This window comes from Diceros bicornis, chromosome 20 (genome assembly GCF_020826845.1).
Source record: "Diceros bicornis minor isolate mBicDic1 chromosome 20, mDicBic1.mat.cur, whole genome shotgun sequence".
Lineage (NCBI taxonomy): Eukaryota > Metazoa > Chordata > Mammalia > Perissodactyla > Rhinocerotidae > Diceros > Diceros bicornis.
The window spans coordinates 8,254,603-8,271,939 of NC_080759.1; the positions used below are offsets into that span (position 1 = coordinate 8,254,603).

The following is a 17,337-nucleotide window of genomic DNA, read 5'->3' on the forward strand; positions in this document are numbered from 1 at the left end:
TGTGCACAAATGTTTAAAGAAGATTTATTTGTAATAGCCCCAAACTGGAAACAATGCAGCTGTCCTTCAATGAGTGAGTGGTTAAACAAACTGGTACATACATTTCACTCAGCAATGAAAACGAACGAATTATTGATAATACAACAACCTGGATGAATCTCCAGAGAATTATGCTGAGTGTGAAAAGAGTCAATCCTAAAAGGTTACATATTATATGATTTCATTTATAACATTCTTGAAATGACAAAGTTATATAAATAGAGAACAGATTAGTGATTGCCAGGGGTTGAGGAGGAGGTGAGAGTGGAAAGAAAGTAGGTGTGGCTATAAAAGGGCAATGTGAGGGATCTTTGTGGTCATGTTCTGTATATTAACCGTTATCAATGTCAACATCCTGGTTATTGTACTAATTTGTCAAGATGTTACCATTGTGGGAAGCTGGGCATAGGTTACAAGGGATATCTCTCTTACTTCTTATAACTGCATATAAAGCTACAAGAATCTCAAAATAAGTTTAATTAAAAAAAAATCCAAAGGAAACATCAGTAAGCAGCTAATATTTAGAAAATCATGTCAAACAGAAAATTACAGAATAAATATCATGAACATGGCTCTGAAGTCAGACAGACCCATATTGCAGTCCCTGCTCTGACACTGGGTGGCCTCAAGTAAATTAACCTCACTAAGCCTCAGTCATCTCATCTACAAAAATGGAATAATAGTACTTCCTTAATAGGATTGTTGGGAGAATTAACTAATATAATTTATAAAAAGCCTACAATTAATGGCATATAGTAAGTGTTCCATAAATGATAGCCATTAGGGCATGTTTTACAATTACAACATACAGCCAACTTTCAACTAGAAAGTTGAGGAAATAACAGCACAAAAGAAACTCCTTAGACTTTATTTCAGCTTCAGATAATTTCATTACAGTTTTAACCAGAAAGTAGAGTCTGATTAAAATTTTTCTTTCTAGTATTTATTTATTACACAGGAGATGGGGCTAAAATAGGAAGGAAAATCAAAACGTCTAAAATTTTAATTTAAGAATGAACAAGTAAAAATATTTTACTGAAGTGTAATATATAAAATTTAGCAACTTAAATTGTAAATTTTACCACAGACTGAATATTTCTTTTTTGTAGACAATGTAATGGGTTGAAAATAATCATAATACATCTTAATTCTATAACATTAACATGAAACATCTTAATTGTTAGTGAAAATTCTATAGATATACCTAAATCCATAAGATGTCGATAAACAAGAAATATCCATAAAATTAAATATTATGCAGCTGTTGAAAAGGTCAGTAATAAATATTAAGTAAAAAGAGCTAGTTGGTTACAAAAAAATTATAGAGTGTGCTCCTATTTTTGTTAAAGAACAAAAGACAGAAAATGCAACTCTGTACATGTGTATGTGTTTGTGTGTGTATCTTCATAGCAACAGTTTACACCAAACACATAGCCTGGCATGGGAATTATTGGGATAAGGAACGGCTAATTTATATAGGAGGCTGGATGGTATATCACAATTTTAACTTTTTAATTTGTATAAATTTTGCAATGAGTATACATTACTAGTAAATTAAGACAATGAATACATTTCTTTAAGTAATATCCACATGACAGCACTATATAGAATCCTAACTAAATTTTAAAGAAAATGTATGAAGGCTTACAGGCCACTGTTCCTCAGTGGGTGTGCCCAAAGTTTCAAATATTCTTGTTAGTTGATCAAGGTCTGAATCTCCCGGCAAAAACGGAACCTGAAAGAAAGCAAGAGGCAGATATTTCAAGGTGGTTTGCGATAGCAGTTATATAAATAATACTATACATTTAATAAGAAAAACTAAACTGTAACAAAAATTAAAATGTAGTCTGAGGTATACTGGATGTGGCATTAGATCCTGCCATTGCTAACCAAGTAAACAGCACCACATTGCCCATTTTATTCATTCCAAAACATTTACCACGTAACAGGCACTGTGCTAAGCCCTAGGCATGTAAATGAGGGAACGAAACAGTCCCATGCTCCCCTGGGGTAGACGTGGTGAACAATGGTGATACAAGTAAAGGGGCATTTACAAGATGATACGTTCAGTGAGAATAGAGGATCCTAGCCCACACAGGAACAGCACCTAACCCACTCTAGATAGGTCAGGGAAGGCTTCCTAGAGGAAGTAGCAGTGAAAGTTGAAAGATGAAGAAGAGTGAGTTAGAGGAAAAGTCTAAGATGGAACAAGAAAACTATCCTAGAAAAAGGGCAGGTGCAAAAGCTAGAGGGCAAGAGAACACATCTATATTCCAATTTTACTTAATTTCTTGGCAAATTCTTCCCTTGGAGAGGTATACTGGCAAACTTTTTAAAAGAGGAGGAATAATTACAAGTTAAAAATTAGTAAGTTGACAAGAAATGATCAAAATCCTTACTATACATAGACATTATTTTCCAATTCATTCTCAGACATCTGTTTAAATACATAAAAGAGAAAAAAAGAGTTTTCTCTGTGAATAATAGAGGTCTTCGGCACTACTTAAAGGCCTTGAAAAAGTTTACAGACTTGCTGGGAAGACAGGAGATTAAGTACCAGGTCTCTAACATTCTAACATGTTTATTACTGTGAACTTCTACCAGCAAAAAAAAAAAAAAAAAAAAAAAAATAGCATCAAACTCTGCCAGTTATCAATTTATTCCAAATTTACCCTTTTTGCCTTTTCTGTGAAAACGGATCCTTTCAATATTTTTCCTTTGCAAACGGAAGCTTTGCCAGTAGGGGATGCTGGAGAGACATTACAGGAAGAAGAGTTTTGCTTCCCAGTTCCAATTGGCTTGCCCAAGCAGACTCCCACAACACTCTCAGCTTCTCTGGCACTGGGTGCCTGCAGTGTGGGCAGTGTCTCCAGTGCCCAGCTCCAGCAGGGCACAGAGGCCAGTAGCTTCCCTCTAGAACCCCCCGCAGGCAGTTTCATGGCAGAGTGCCTCCAAAGAAAGGCTTGCCCCTGAACAGCCTTCCTCAGCACCCAAGAGGACAGATTTCCAACATGTTCTAGAGAGCCAATTTTCAGCAAATTCTGCCAGCACAGCTCCATAGCAAGTTCTCTGCTATCCAGTGAGCCACACCGTACCCTCTTCAACAAGGTCTAGATCTCAGCCCTGGAGGTCCTCTTCCTTGGGTTCTCTGTCTCAGTCCTAGGGGTAAAGGGTGGCTGCTCCTTATATCTGCTATTCCTATATTCTTCAGAGTTCTCTTTACTTTTTTTCTGTGTGTGTGTGAGGAAGATCAGCCCTCAGCTAACATCCATGCCAATCCTCCTCTTTTTGCTGAGTAAAACTGGTCCTGAGCTAACATCCATGCCGATGATCTTCCTCCACTTTATGTGGGACGCCGCCACAGCATGGCCTGACAAGTGGTGCGTCGGTGCGCGTCCAGGATCCGAACCCAGGCCACTAGCAGCGGAGCGCGCGCACTTAACCGCTACGCCACAGGGCCGGCCCCTAGAGTTCTCTTTTTTTTTTTTTTTTTTTTTTTGTGAGGAGATCAGCCCTGAGCTAACATCCGCCAATCCTCCTCTTTTTTTGCTGAGGAAGACGGCCCTGGGCTAACATCTGTGCCTATCTTCCTCCACTTTATATGGGACGCCGCCACAGCATGGCTTACCAAGCAGTGCGTCGGTGCGTGCCCGGGATCCGAACCAGCGAACCCCGGGCCGCCGCAGCGGAGCGCGCGCACTTAACCGCTTGCGCCACCGGGCCGGCCCCCTCTTTACTTTTTATTAGTCAATTCCTCACTATTCCAATCTCTTGTCATAGTTAATAATTCTTTAAACTTCCCTCTTCAAATTAATGTGTGGTTTCTATTTTCCAATTGGATCCATACTTAATACAAGCCCTACATAAATTATATATTTATAACACTGTGCTATTATGTATATTAAATGTGCACAAAAAAATAGAAACTAGAAGGTATATTAAATAGCATTTCACAAATATTTTTAGACATGCTCACATTTTCTCCTTATACCTCAAAGGATTATCTCCTACTTTGCAGATCAGCAATGTAAATTGTACTACGAGGTCTGAAAAGAGGTACACTCATCATTATAGCCTTAGTCTTGTGGGCAAGCTTGCAAGTTTAATCAGATTTTAAGGATGGGTGTTTTTGTTTTTGTTTTGTTTTTAATTAATTAATTTATTTTTCCCCCAAAGCCCCAGTAGGTAGTTGTATGTCATAGTTGCACATCCTTCTAGTTGCTGTATGTGGGACGCCGCCTCAGCATGGCCAGAGAAGCGGTGCGTCGGCGCGCACCCGGGATCCGAACCCGGGCCGCCAGCAGCGGAGCGCGCGCACTTAACCGCTAAGCCATGGGGCCGGCCCAAGGGTGTTTTTGTCTAATGTAAAAAATTTACACTAAAATGTGCTGCCTAATGTGTGAATTTTGGATCCCAATTTGAATAAACCAACTATAAAAGACATTTGTGAGAAAAACTGGGGAAATCTGAAAACAGACTGGCTATTTAACATCGTAAAGGATTTATTCTTCATTTTTCTCAGATGATAATGGTATTGCAGTTATGATTAAAAAAAACCTTATCTTTTAGAGAAATAGCAACATATGAATAAAATTATATGATGTCTAAGACTTGTGGCAAAATAATGTGGTGTGGGAGCATACTGATAAAATAAAGTTGGCCAGGTGTTAAAAACTGTTGAAGCTGGTTGGTGGGTACATAGAGGCTGATTTTACTACTCTCTCTGCTTCTGCATGTTTGAAAATAATAAACACTAAAAAGATTTTTTTCCCCTAAAGGAAGACCTGCTTTAGAACTAGAACTAAAACTTTAAAAAAATGTTTTACTTGTATTAAATTAATAAATACACTGTGTTCAAACACTGAATAAACTCATAATAAAAATTAGTCCTTTGACCCATCACCCCTCTCTCATTCATAAGTACGTAATTTTTGTTCAGTGCACATCTAATATTAAGTTTCCCTTCTTGGAAAATAATTTGGTTTTCCTAGACGGAGCGATTTCCTAGCCCTCCTCCCTCAACTCCTCCCACTGCACCCCTTTGGTAACTTAGTTTCTACCTAAGGCTAAGATTCCAGTTATTCAATATCGTTCTCTACATGATCAAACCTATCAAAATCCATCAGTTCCACTTTTTCCCTAGAGCCCTCGCCTGCTGAAGTCGTCATCCCACCTGGTACAATCCGAACTAGTTGCTTTCTAGCCCTGACGCATACTTGTTTTCCTTCACTATTAAATGTGAATTCTATTCACCTCTTTCCTGTCTTGAATCTCATGTTCCCTGGATCCCACATCTCTCTCTTGATTTACTCTCATATTACAGTAGAGCACATCTTCCAATAACTTCTGAAGAAAGGAACTGGATGTAAAATTTTGGGGTAATAAATTGTATTTATTCTCACAGCTAATTGAAAATATGAATGGGCATAGAATTCTAGGTTGAAAATCATTTTCCCTCACAACGTGTTCTGTTGTCTTCCAGGTTTCAAGGTTGCTGTTCAGAAGTCTGATGCCTTTCTTTTCCCTAATTCTTTATTTTGGTTTCTATGTAAGCTTTCTGTGTTTTTCTTCTCTGAGGAAATAAGATCTTTCTCTTATCCCCTGGTATTCTGAAATTTCACAATGTGCCTTGGCATAAGTCTTCTTTCATTCATTGTGCAGGGTCTTTCTGACACTTTCAATTTATTCACATCCATCAATGTCAGGATATTTTCTTGTGCATTTCCTACTCTCTATTTTCTTCGTTCTCTTTTGTTATATTCTATGATCAATCCTGGATCAATCTGCTAATTTTCTTATCTTTTGTCTACTACAGTCCATCACTTTATCTTTTGGTTCTACTTAATGAAAGAGTTTTTTAGCTTACTTTTCCAACTTTTTCCACTGTTTTTGCTTGCTTTTAGCTATCCTATTTCAAAATTTTCAAGTATCTCTCATTCTTTGATTGTTCCTTTAGTAAAAGAGCATTGTATTCTTGTTTTACAGATGCAGTATATTTCTAGTTCTCTGAAGACTGGGGGAGGGGTGGATTTTCTTCTGCTACCTGATAGTTTCTATTTTTTCCAGGTTCCTTTTTTAGTTTGTTTCAGTCTGTCTTTCATATTGGACACTTTCATCAAATACATGATTGATAATCTTTGTCAATTCTCTGGTGATCCTTACATGTTGGAAGCAGTCATTAAATATCTGAAAATACTAGATAACTATCTGGAGATCATTGGCTAACCATTCATATTTAAAGGAAAGGTATTTAAAAAGCTGATTAAAAGCATTATGTCTATGAAGAGATCTTGTTAACTCATCGGCTTTAGAAAGACTGGGCAGGGAGTTTAATGACAGTTATCTGTGGGTCTATTCTCTGGGAACATTCAGTCCTTCCAGTGAAGGATCCTCTAATCTTTTACCTGGGATTAAATGAGTTATTCACTGGCTGCCAGGGTTCTGGGAGCTAAACAGGAATATAAGTTGAAGGTTTTACTGTTCAGTGTGCAGACTTTCATGTAATCTGCATGTTTTCACCCTGGCACTCAACCCCATCCTCCACTGTGCCTAAGGATGGCCATTTCTGGAGATTCCTGCTTTAATTTCTTTGGAGAATAAACCATTCTCCAAATGGTGGGATGGATAAGCTAGACAGAAGTATAGTTGGTGAAAGGAAGTGACACGGCTGTGTTGGGAACCTTGGCATTAACTGCTCCATATACAGATTTTTCAATCAACCCTTCTGTTTTTAGTCCTGCACCTCATTATTGCCATTAATGATCCTAGGTGCCTCTCACTACTAAACAACTTTAGGATTCTGTGTGCTGAACCAAATTTACCTCTAGTTGGTATCCTTTCCTGTAGACTTTTAGCCTTCTTCATTTCTGGCTTCATATCTTCTGGCACTGTGTTACAGGCATCTGTGTTTGTTTCTTTTTAGAGACAATTTCTGAGGGGGGGCAGATTTTTGCCCTGCCATCTTTAAAATCCTTAAGATATAATTATCGCTTTATTTAGAAATGTCTTCTTGGGGCCAGGCCTGGTGGCATAGCGGTTAAGTTCGCGCATTCCGCTCCGGTGGCCCGGGGTTCACCAGTCTGGATCCTGGGTGTGAACCTACTCACCACTCATCAAGCCATGCCGAAACGGCGTCCCATATAGAAGAGCTACAACTCTATAACTATACAACTATGCTCTGGGGCTTTAGGGAGAAAATGGAAAAATGAGAAAGATTGGCAACAGACGTTAGCACAGGGTGAATCTTCCTCAAAAAAAAAAAAGAAAGAAATGTCTTCTTTGAATTAAGCATCAATGCAATATTGACCACGAAATCCACTGTCATGTATGAGCAGGTACTGGGTTCAGTATGTAACCCAAAATAGACTATTGTTTTTTTTTCTAGGGATGAATAACTATTTGTAATTTCCATTTAGTAATTTGAATGGCTAAATTTAAGAATATGTATAGCATGTATAAGCTCATAAGGCAGGCAGCTCTTCTACAAACTCATTTTTTTTTTTTTAAATGCTGATGAGTGGTGACTAGGTCTGTGCCTAGGATCCGAACCAGCAAACCCTGCGCCACTGAAGCAGAATGTGTGAACTTAACTGCTACGCCACCAAGCTGACCCCTACAATCTCGTTCTTAAGAGCTAATGGTCTTACTGATCTTCATTTGTTAAATATGGAATATGGGCTAGTGGGCCATCCATATTTAACTGTACAATATTCAAGTAAAATCTACATATTACTGAAAACACAAACCTTACCACAGGACTAGCTTGTGCTTCTTCTTGTTTTCTTTTTCCTGTTCTATAATAACTTCTTGGAAGATATCAGAATTTTACCAATATACTATTGTGACTAAGCATATGAATGAAAACTTTTTAGTTTTAGGAAAAAGAATTCAAATAATCCTAAAAGGAAGAGAGGTACTGAGTTCAACAGTACCAAGATAAAGGAACCCAAGAAGGATTTCTCTCTGGTTCTTTTCAACAGGACTCCACTCATGAAATTTCTTTTTAAATTGTGTTGAGATTCATCTTTTTAAAGAATTGATATTGTAGAAATTTATTTTTCCTTTCTCATGTCTTTATAGGGAGGCAGGGATCGCAAACCAAATATCAAAAAATCAGCAGTATTTTTTATGCAATAGGCATAACCAACAATATACGTCTTGAATAACTGGAATGCTTTAGCCTCTAGTACCCCTGTGCATCCAAAAGCCTCCACAAAGACAACTAATGGAAGCTCTGTTCTGAGCTGATACAGCCAAACTGAAGTACTGGAATGACAGAGTGCTGAAGATCAGTCATATGCCAAGCCATTAGCTCTGGATCCTCATCATTTAATTGAAGTAAGAGGAGGGCAGGCAGGTGCTGGTTGATCAAACCTTTGTATCACCACATCATCTCTAGAGAAATCTCTAATGCAGGTCTGAAAGATGTCCAGCGACCTTACTGTAAGACATAAAATATCTTCCCCAAACTACAGACTTCCTGTTTACAAACTAAAAGGTTGTCTTTGAAACTGTCTAAACCAGATAAAGGCAGTTGCTCAGTAGGTAATATCTAAGTTAGATATTCTATTAATCGCTATCTGTCTCAAATAATGATTAAAAGACAAGAACATAAACATCATAAATTAAAAAGTACATTTGTGCTATTTAATGACATAGTACTGGACCTAAGTACTCACTGGTATAAATATTCGTAGATTCCTTTTCATTTAACAATAACAGAGAATGTTCAGAATGCAGATCAATTTGCTTTTAAAATGATTTTAAAAATACTGACTTCTTTGGTTTGATATAGGCTTACTTATTGTTGCTCCTCTGTTTTCTAGTTTAAGTAGTTTTTAAATTTACTTTTATAAACTTTATATAAAAGGTTGAATGCTTATAATAGCAAATCTTCTGAACTATCCTGCTTTCAATTATTACCTATTTGGACTGCAGGATCTCACCACAGATTCAGAACTGTGTGGACAGCATTTCCATGGATCATATTTTCAAATAAGCACAGGGACGGTTTAAAACAGGACACATTTTTCTTCAATTGTGCAGGACAAAAAATATGGCCAAATGGTAACAATTCTTCACCAGTTAGGGCTATCTGTTGATTTCTTCATCCCCTTACTAATGATTCCAGCAACAATGCCAATGGCTAACAAGACTCTAAGATTTCAACCAGATCCACAATTTCTAACCCATCTATTCTCAACGCTCTCTCTCTCCACTTACTTTCTCAATGGAGTGATCAGTCATAACATTAAAGATTGTGAGATTCTGGTTTTTTTCTTGGTCATGAATGCACTGTGCTTTTGGGAGTTGACAGATTCTCAAATATAAACTTCTGGTAAACTCTGTGTTCCTGTGAGTAGCAGAGTTGTCATGCCAGCTGATTCATAGGACCCATTACTAGCACAGGGGTTACTATGTCATCTTCAAGTCTAAACATGAGGGTTTCTTCTGCAAACACCTGGAGGGGAGAGTTTCTCAAAATGATGTATAGAACTTAACACTGAACTAAAAAAGACATTTAAGAAGGTAACTTTTCTCTCTGGAGCACACAAGCTATTTTCTGTGTTCAAGGAAATAAATAGCTATATTTTTGTGTCTTGGCTTCACATTTTTTTAAACACAAAGGCTTGAGGAGAAGGGAGAGTAGGGGCTGGAATCTGGAATGTAGCGAGAAAAAACTCTCAGATTCAGAAAATTTCCCCAATATTCCTTTGCCTTCTTTATTCAAAAGAGCTGAACTAAACTTAATAGCCAAAGAAAAGTTTCCAAGTCAGCAACTTTCTCTCCAGTGAGGGCAGGGAAAGGATGTTGGGATGTTTTATTATAAGATGGTCTTAGTCAGAAAAATGCTATAGGACCACCATATTTGCTCTGCTTGAACAGAACTAAAATGATCCTCTCACACAAGGTTTAAAGTTACACAGAGTTGCAGTTGCAGTGGTTGGTATTACAATATCTTTTAAAGTGTACTTTTAAATAGTCCCAAAGAAAAAAAGTCCTAGGAGTACAAAAGTTCATCCTAACACATTTAGTTACTGTAGAGATAATACCATATTAGAACCCAATGAAGGTTTTATTATAGTTATATTTCAGAACATAGAAATGATCTATAATAAAAGCCTTTATGGCCCTAAATGGGAAGTTTTCTCATCTCACATTAGCATTAATAAAACAGTTGCATTTGGGGTAGGTGTTTTTTTTTTTTTTTCCCGGTTGGTCTGTTTGTTGGCTTTTTGTTGTAAGGATGGTGCTCTTCTCTGAAAATTATCTCTAGGAAGATGACTCTTACACAAATTATAAGAATAAATACCTATAACAATATTGAAGTGTATATAGCAATTCAAGACTTACCCTTAGAAGCAACTCTGCTAATATACAGCCAACAGCCCACATGTCCACACCTACACCATACATTCTAGCTCCAAATAGTAACTCAGGGGCCCGATACCACCTGAAGAACAGAAAGAAATATTGTCATTTTAGAACAGAACTATTAAAGTATTTCTTAAAAAGTGCTCAGCGAAACATCATCCCACTGATGAATTCACTTTTCTAGGTATATTGACTCAAGAAAAATTGGCTATAAACCCATGTAGTTCCACATTGCTGCAAGGAAATTATAAACATCCTTGGTCCAATCACTCTCCCACTCTTTTAGATGATTAACATCTTCTTTCAACTGAAATAAACCCTCAACACCACCTCTCTTCTCAGCTGATGCCCTTACTTCCTACTTCACTTTTTGAAAAAATGCAAGTAATGAAAAAAAATTTCTACAGACTCACCTGCAGTCATTTGTACTCACACACCTGCCTTCCCATCTGCAACCACAGATGAACTACCCTTGACAGTTTTCAAAGCCGATCCCTCAACTTGGGCATTAGGTACCATGCTCTGTTGCCTATTTTTAAGGATATTGCTCCTACATTTCTCTCCTCTTTCTCCTACATCAACTTTTGGTTCTTTACTAGACTTTTACTATCAATGTACAAAAATACCATTATTTCTCTGGCCTTAAAAAATAAGCTGAAAAGCAAAGAAATAAACAACAAAAACTTCTCTGGACCCTACATCTACTAACAACTACCTTCTCATTCTCTGGTTAGTCTGAAGACTTGTACGTTCTCCCCGTCTCCAATTCCTCTTCTCTCATCCTCTTAAACCCCCTTCAATCAGCCTTTCATCCCACCACTCCACCAAAACTGCTCCTGTCAAGGTTATGAGTGATGTCCACAACACTAATCTAATTGTCAATTCTCAGTCCTCATTTTAACTCAAACTTTTAGCAGCATTTTATTTGTAAGAAGAGAAAATATGAGAAATTAGTAGATGAAAAGCCCTGGTATACAACGCTCCTGTACGTGGGTCCCTATTTTCCTGAGCTTCAAGAGTTCCTGAATGATGGTCTTAATCCTTCCAGCAATTACATGAACAACTACTTATATCCCTTACTTCTACTCAGGCCTCAGATGATTGATGTTCAATGAGATCTACAGGTATAGCTCATTTTATTGTGCTTCGCAGATATTGCATTTTTTACGAATCGAAGGTTTGTGGCAACCCTGCATCGGGCAAGTCTGCCAGCGCCATTTTTCCAACAGCATTTGCTCACTTTGTGCCTCTGTGTCACATTTTGGTAATTCTCACAATATTTCAAACCTTTTCATTATTATTATATTTGTTATGGTGATCTGTGATCAGCGATCTTTGATGTTACTCTTGTAACAACAATTACATGTAATTGTTTTGGGGCACCACCAATCATGCTCAAATAAGATGGTGAACTAAACTGATAATGTTGTGTATGTTCTGACTGCTCCATCGACCAGCCATTCCCTCATCTTTCTCCCTCCCTGTCCTCAGGCCACCCTATTCCCTGAGACATGTCAATATTGAAACTAGGCCAATTAATGACCCTAGAATGGCCTCTAAGTGTTCCAGTGAAAGGAAGAGTCACATGTCTCTCACTTTAAATCGAAAGCTAGAAATGATTAAGCTGAGTAAGGAAGGCATGTCGAAAGCTGAGATAGGACAAAAGCTAGGCCTCTTGCGCCAGTTAAACAAGTTGTGACTGCAAAGGAAAAGTTACTGAAGGGAATTAAAAGTGCTACTCCAGTGAACAAATGAATGATAAGAAAGCGAAACAGCCTTACTGCTGATATGGAGAAAGTTTCAGCGGGCTGGATAGAAGATCAAACCAGCCACAACATTCCCTTAAATCAAAGTCTAATCTAGAGCACGGCCCTAACTCTCTTCAATTCTATGAAGGCTGAAAGAGTTGAGGAAGCTAAAGAAGAAAAGTTTAAAGCTAAGAGAAGTTAGTTCATGAGGTTTAAGGAAACCAGCTGTCTACATAACATAAAAGTGCAAGGGGGGGCCGGCCTAGTGGCAGAGTGGTTAAGTTCACACACTGCACTTCAGCGGTCTGAGATTCAGGGGTTCAGATCCTGGGCACGGACCAACACACCGTTCGTCAAGCCATGCTGTGGCGGCGTCCCACATAAAGTAGAGGAAGATTGACACAGATGTTAGCTCAGGGCCGATCTTCCTCACCAAAAAGTAAAAAAATAAAAAAAATTAAGTGCAGGGCCAGCCCCGTGGCTTAGCGGTTAAGTGTGCACACTCCGCTACTGGCGGCCCGGGTTCAGATCCTGGGCGCGCACTGACGCATCGCTTCTCCGGCCATGCTGAGGCGGCGTCCCACATACAGCAACTAGAAGGATGTGCAACTATGACACACAACTATCTACTGGGGCTTTGGGGAGAAAAAAAAAAGGAGGAGGATTGGCAATAGATGTTAGCTCAGAGCCGATCTTCCTCAGCAAAAAGAGGAGGTTTAGCATGGATGTTAGCTCAGGGCTGATCTTCCTCAAAAACACACAAAAAAAGTGCAATGGGAAGCAGCAAGTGCTGATGCAGAAGCTGCAGCAAGTTATCCAGAAGATCTAGCTAACATAATCAATGAAGGTGGCTATACTAAACAATAGATTTATTTTTTTTTTTGGTGAGGAAGATCAGCCCTGAGCTAACATCCATGCCAACCCTCCTCTTTTTGCTGAGGAAGACTGGCCCTGAGCTAACATCTATTGCCAATCCTCCTCCTTTTTCTTTTTTTTTCCCTTTTTCTCCCCAAAGCCCCAGTAGATAGTTGTATGTCACAGTTGCACATCCTTCTAGTTGCTGTATGTGGGACGCCGCCTCAGCACAGCTGGACAAGCAGTGCATCAGTGTGCGCCCGGGATCCGAACCTGGGCCGCCGGTATCAGAGCGCACACACTCAACCACTAAGCCACGGGGCCGGCCCCAACAATAGATTTTTAATGTAGGTGAAAAAGCCTTATATTGGAAGAAGATGCCATCTGTGAATTTCCTAGCTAGAGAGGAGAAGTCAATGCCTGGCTTCAAACCTTCAAAGGACAGGCTGACCCTCCTGTTAGGGCCTAATGCAGCTGGTGACTTTAAGTTGAAGCCAATGCTCACTTACCATTCTGAAAACCCCAGGACGCTTAAGAATTATGCTCAATCTACACCGCCTATATTCTATAAAGGAGCAATAAAGCCTGGATGACAGCACATATGTTTACAACATGGTTTACTGAATATTTTAAGCCCACTGTTGAGATCTACTGCTCAGAAAAAAAGATTCCTTTCAAAAACATTACTGCTCATTAACAACGCACTTGGGCACCCAAGATCTCTGATGGAGATGTACAACAAGATTACTGTTGTTTACATGCCTCCTAATACAACATCCATTCTACAGCCCATGGATTAAGAAGTAATTCTGACTTTTAAGTCTTATTATTTAAGAAATATATTTCTTAAGGCTATATCTGCCACAGACACTGATTCTTCTGATAGATCTAGAAAAAGGAAATTGAATACCTTCTGGAAAGGATTCACCACCCTAGAGGCCATTAAAAACACTTGTGATGGGGGCCACCACTGTGGCCTAGTAGTTAAGTTCGGTGTACTCCACTTCACCGGCCCAGGTTCAGTTCCCGGGTGCACACCTATACCAGTCGTTGGCAGCCATGCTGCGGCAGAGACCCAGTACAAAATAGAGGAAGACTATCACAGATGTTAGCTCAGGGAGAATCTTCCTCAAGCAAAAAGGGGAAGATTGGCAACAGATGTTAGCTCAGGGAGAATCTTCCTCAGCAAAAAAAAAAAACAAAACAAAACAAAAAAAAAACTTGTGATTCACGACTCTGAAGAGATCAAAAATATCAACATTAGAGGAGTTACGTCAGCATCATGGGGAGTAACTTGTTCCCTCAGTCTTCCCCCTTTAATTTACAACTAAATGGACATTCATTAACTAGCAGAGGATTCCCTGCACAGCTCAACAGGACTTCTGAGAGATCCATGCAGCTATACATCTGAAGGGGGGTGGACTGGATCCCCGAGAGGCAACGGAACTAAGTAGGAACACCCCTCCCACTCCCCTTCCTTGGTGGCAGCAAGCCAGCTCACTGATCCTCACACAGCAGCCATGCCTGACTGTAAGAGGAGGCAGGGACAGCCTGGCCTGCCCAAACACTTTCGGAGTTGCAGCCCAGTGCATGAGAGTGCCCAACACATCGCGGTAGCCCCACTCGCAAGGACGCTCTACAACGAGTGGTGGCGGCTTAGTCACCATGTGGGGGTCCCTCCCCCCAGCACAACTCAGGCAAGAAGGCACCCTGTCCGCTCAGAAGGCACCCTGCACACAGAGCATAGCAGTCCAAGGGATTCACCAAGTGGCAGCTCAACACCCACATGGGCGCCCACCACTCTTAGTGTAGCAGAGGCAAGAAGGCACCCCATCTGCTCAGAAGGTACCCCTGCATGTGGAGCACAGCAGCACGAGGGATCCACTGAGTGGTGACACAGCCCACATGGAGGCACCCCTCCTGCATAGCATTGGGCCTATGGTGCCTAACCCACCAGCCCAGCCCAGAGGCGCTGCCAGAAGAGTACAACCTGCAGAGCGGCTGCAGCCAGTCTGGATAAACTCAGAGAAGCCCTACCAGCACAATTTCAAGCAGACGGGGGTGGATAAGAAAAAGCTCCTGCCGGCCCTCTGGCAGTGGCAAGTGAAATCTGCGACCTGAATACTATCACAAATGCATTGGCAAAGGTCACTTCAACACCATACTTCAGAGAAGGAGGAGAATGACAAGACTCCAGAAACCAAACCTGAAGTCACAGAAGCTTACAATCTAAATGACAGATTCAAACTAGCTGTCATAAAAAACTCAGCAAGTTACAAGAAAACTCAGAAAGGCAGGTCAATGAGCTCAGGAATAAAATTAATGACCGAAGGAATACTTAACCAAAGATATTGAAACTCTAAAAAAATACCAAGTTCTGGATATGAAGAACACAATGAATGAAATAAAAAATAATCTAGAAAGCATTACAAAAAAGAGCTGACATTATGGAGGACAGATTTAGTGATTTAGAGAATAGAAATACAGAAATGCTTCAGGTGGAGGATGAGAGAGAACTAAGATTTTTAAAAAATGAGGAAATTCTTTGAGAAATATCCAACTCAATTAGGAAATGAAACATAAGGATTATAGGTATTCCAGAGGGAGAAGAGAGAGAGAAGAGAGAGCCTGTTCAAAGAAGTAATAGCTGAGAACTTCACAAACCTGGGTAAGGAACTGGACTTACAAGTACATGAAGCCAACACAACTCCTAATTACATCAATGCAAAATGACCTCCTCCAAAGTATATAAGATTACAACTGGCAAAAGTCAGTGACAAAGAAAAAATATTATGGGCAGCAAGGCAGAAAAAAATTATCTACAAAGGAACCTCTATCAGGCTTTCAGCGGATTTCTTGGCAGAATCCTTACAGGCTAGGAGAGAATGGGATGATATATTCAATATACTGAAAGACAGAAACTTTGAGCCAAGAATACTCTATCCAGTGAAACTATCCTTCAGATAAGACGGAGAAACAAAAGCTTTCCCAGATAAACAAAAACTGACAGAATTCATTGCCACAAGACCTCCTTTACATGAAATGATGAAAGAAGCCCTCCTACCTATAAAAAAAAAAGGCAAAGGTTGGTGCTGGTGCAGTGGTGTAGCAGTTAAGTGCATGAGCTCCACTGTGGCGGTCTAGGGTTCAGATCCCAGGCGCGCACTGATGTACCACTTGTCAAGCCATGCTGTGGTGGCGTCCCATATAAAGTAAAGGAAGATGGGCACGGATATTAGCGCAGGGCCAGTCTTCCTCAGCAAAAAGAGGAGGATTGGCAAAAGATGTTAGCTTAGGGCTAATCTTTCTCACACACACAAAAAAGGCAAAGGTTTAAAAAACTTTGAGCAAGTAGATAAGCAGATAGACAGAATCAGAAACTTGCAGCACTATATCAGAATAGGTCAGTAAATATTTAATTATGCCATAAAAGACGAAGGGAAGGGAAGCATCAAAAATAACCATAAACACTTCAATTTAGTTACAAACTCACAACACAGAAAAGAAAATTTGAGACAACAATAACTCAGAAGGGGAACAGGAGAGAGATGGAACCTGCTTAGGCTAATGGAGATAACAGGCTATCAGAAAAAGGCCTATCTTGTCTATGTGATCTTTTATACAAACATCATGGTAACCAATAAACAAAAAATCAGAGCAGAGACACGAATCATAAATAAAGAGAAACCTGAGAAAACTATCACAGAAAACCACCAAAATGAAATGGCAGTCAGAAATACAAGGGCAAAAAAACAATGGAAATATAGAACAACCAGAAAACAAGAGCTAAAATGGCAGTACTAAGCCCTCATATATCAATAATCACTCTAAACGTAAAGAGATTCAATCAAAAGACACAGAGTGGCTGGGCAGATTGAAAAACAACACCCAACAATATGCTCCCTTCAAGAAATACATCTCAGCTCTAAAGACAGACACAGGCTCAGAGTGAAGGGATGGAACACGATACTGCAAGCAAATGGCAAGCAAAAGAAAGCAGGTGTTGCCACACTTATATCAGACAAAATGGATTTCAAGATAAAAAAGACAGTGAGAGACAAAAAGGGGCAATATATAATGATAAAAGGGATATTCCACCAAGAGAACATAACATTTATGAATATATATGCACCTAACACAGGGGCATCAAAGCATACAAATCAACTATCAACAGACGTAAAGGGAGAAATTGACAGCAACATAATAATAATAGGAGACCTCAACATCCCACTTACATCAATGGATAGATCATCCAGATAGAAAGTCAACAAGGAAATAGTAGACTTAGATGAAAAACTAGACCAAGTGGACTTAATAGTTA

General features: G+C 39.5%; 1 protein-coding gene across 3 annotated transcripts in view; it reads right to left on the minus strand.

The window, feature by feature from the left end:
- Positions 1 to 17,337, minus strand: part of CDK7 (cyclin dependent kinase 7) — a 62,032-nt gene that overhangs the window by 28,166 nt on the left and 16,529 nt on the right. For all 3 annotated transcript variants that reach the window (XM_058563922.1, XM_058563924.1, XM_058563925.1), the window contains 2 exons: positions 10,393 to 10,492; positions 1,688 to 1,774 (listed from right to left, as the gene is read on the minus strand). In XM_058563922.1, coding sequence (XP_058419905.1) covers positions 1,688 to 1,774; positions 10,393 to 10,492 — 187 coding nt within the window. The remainder of the gene's footprint in view (positions 1 to 1,687; positions 1,775 to 10,392; positions 10,493 to 17,337) is intronic.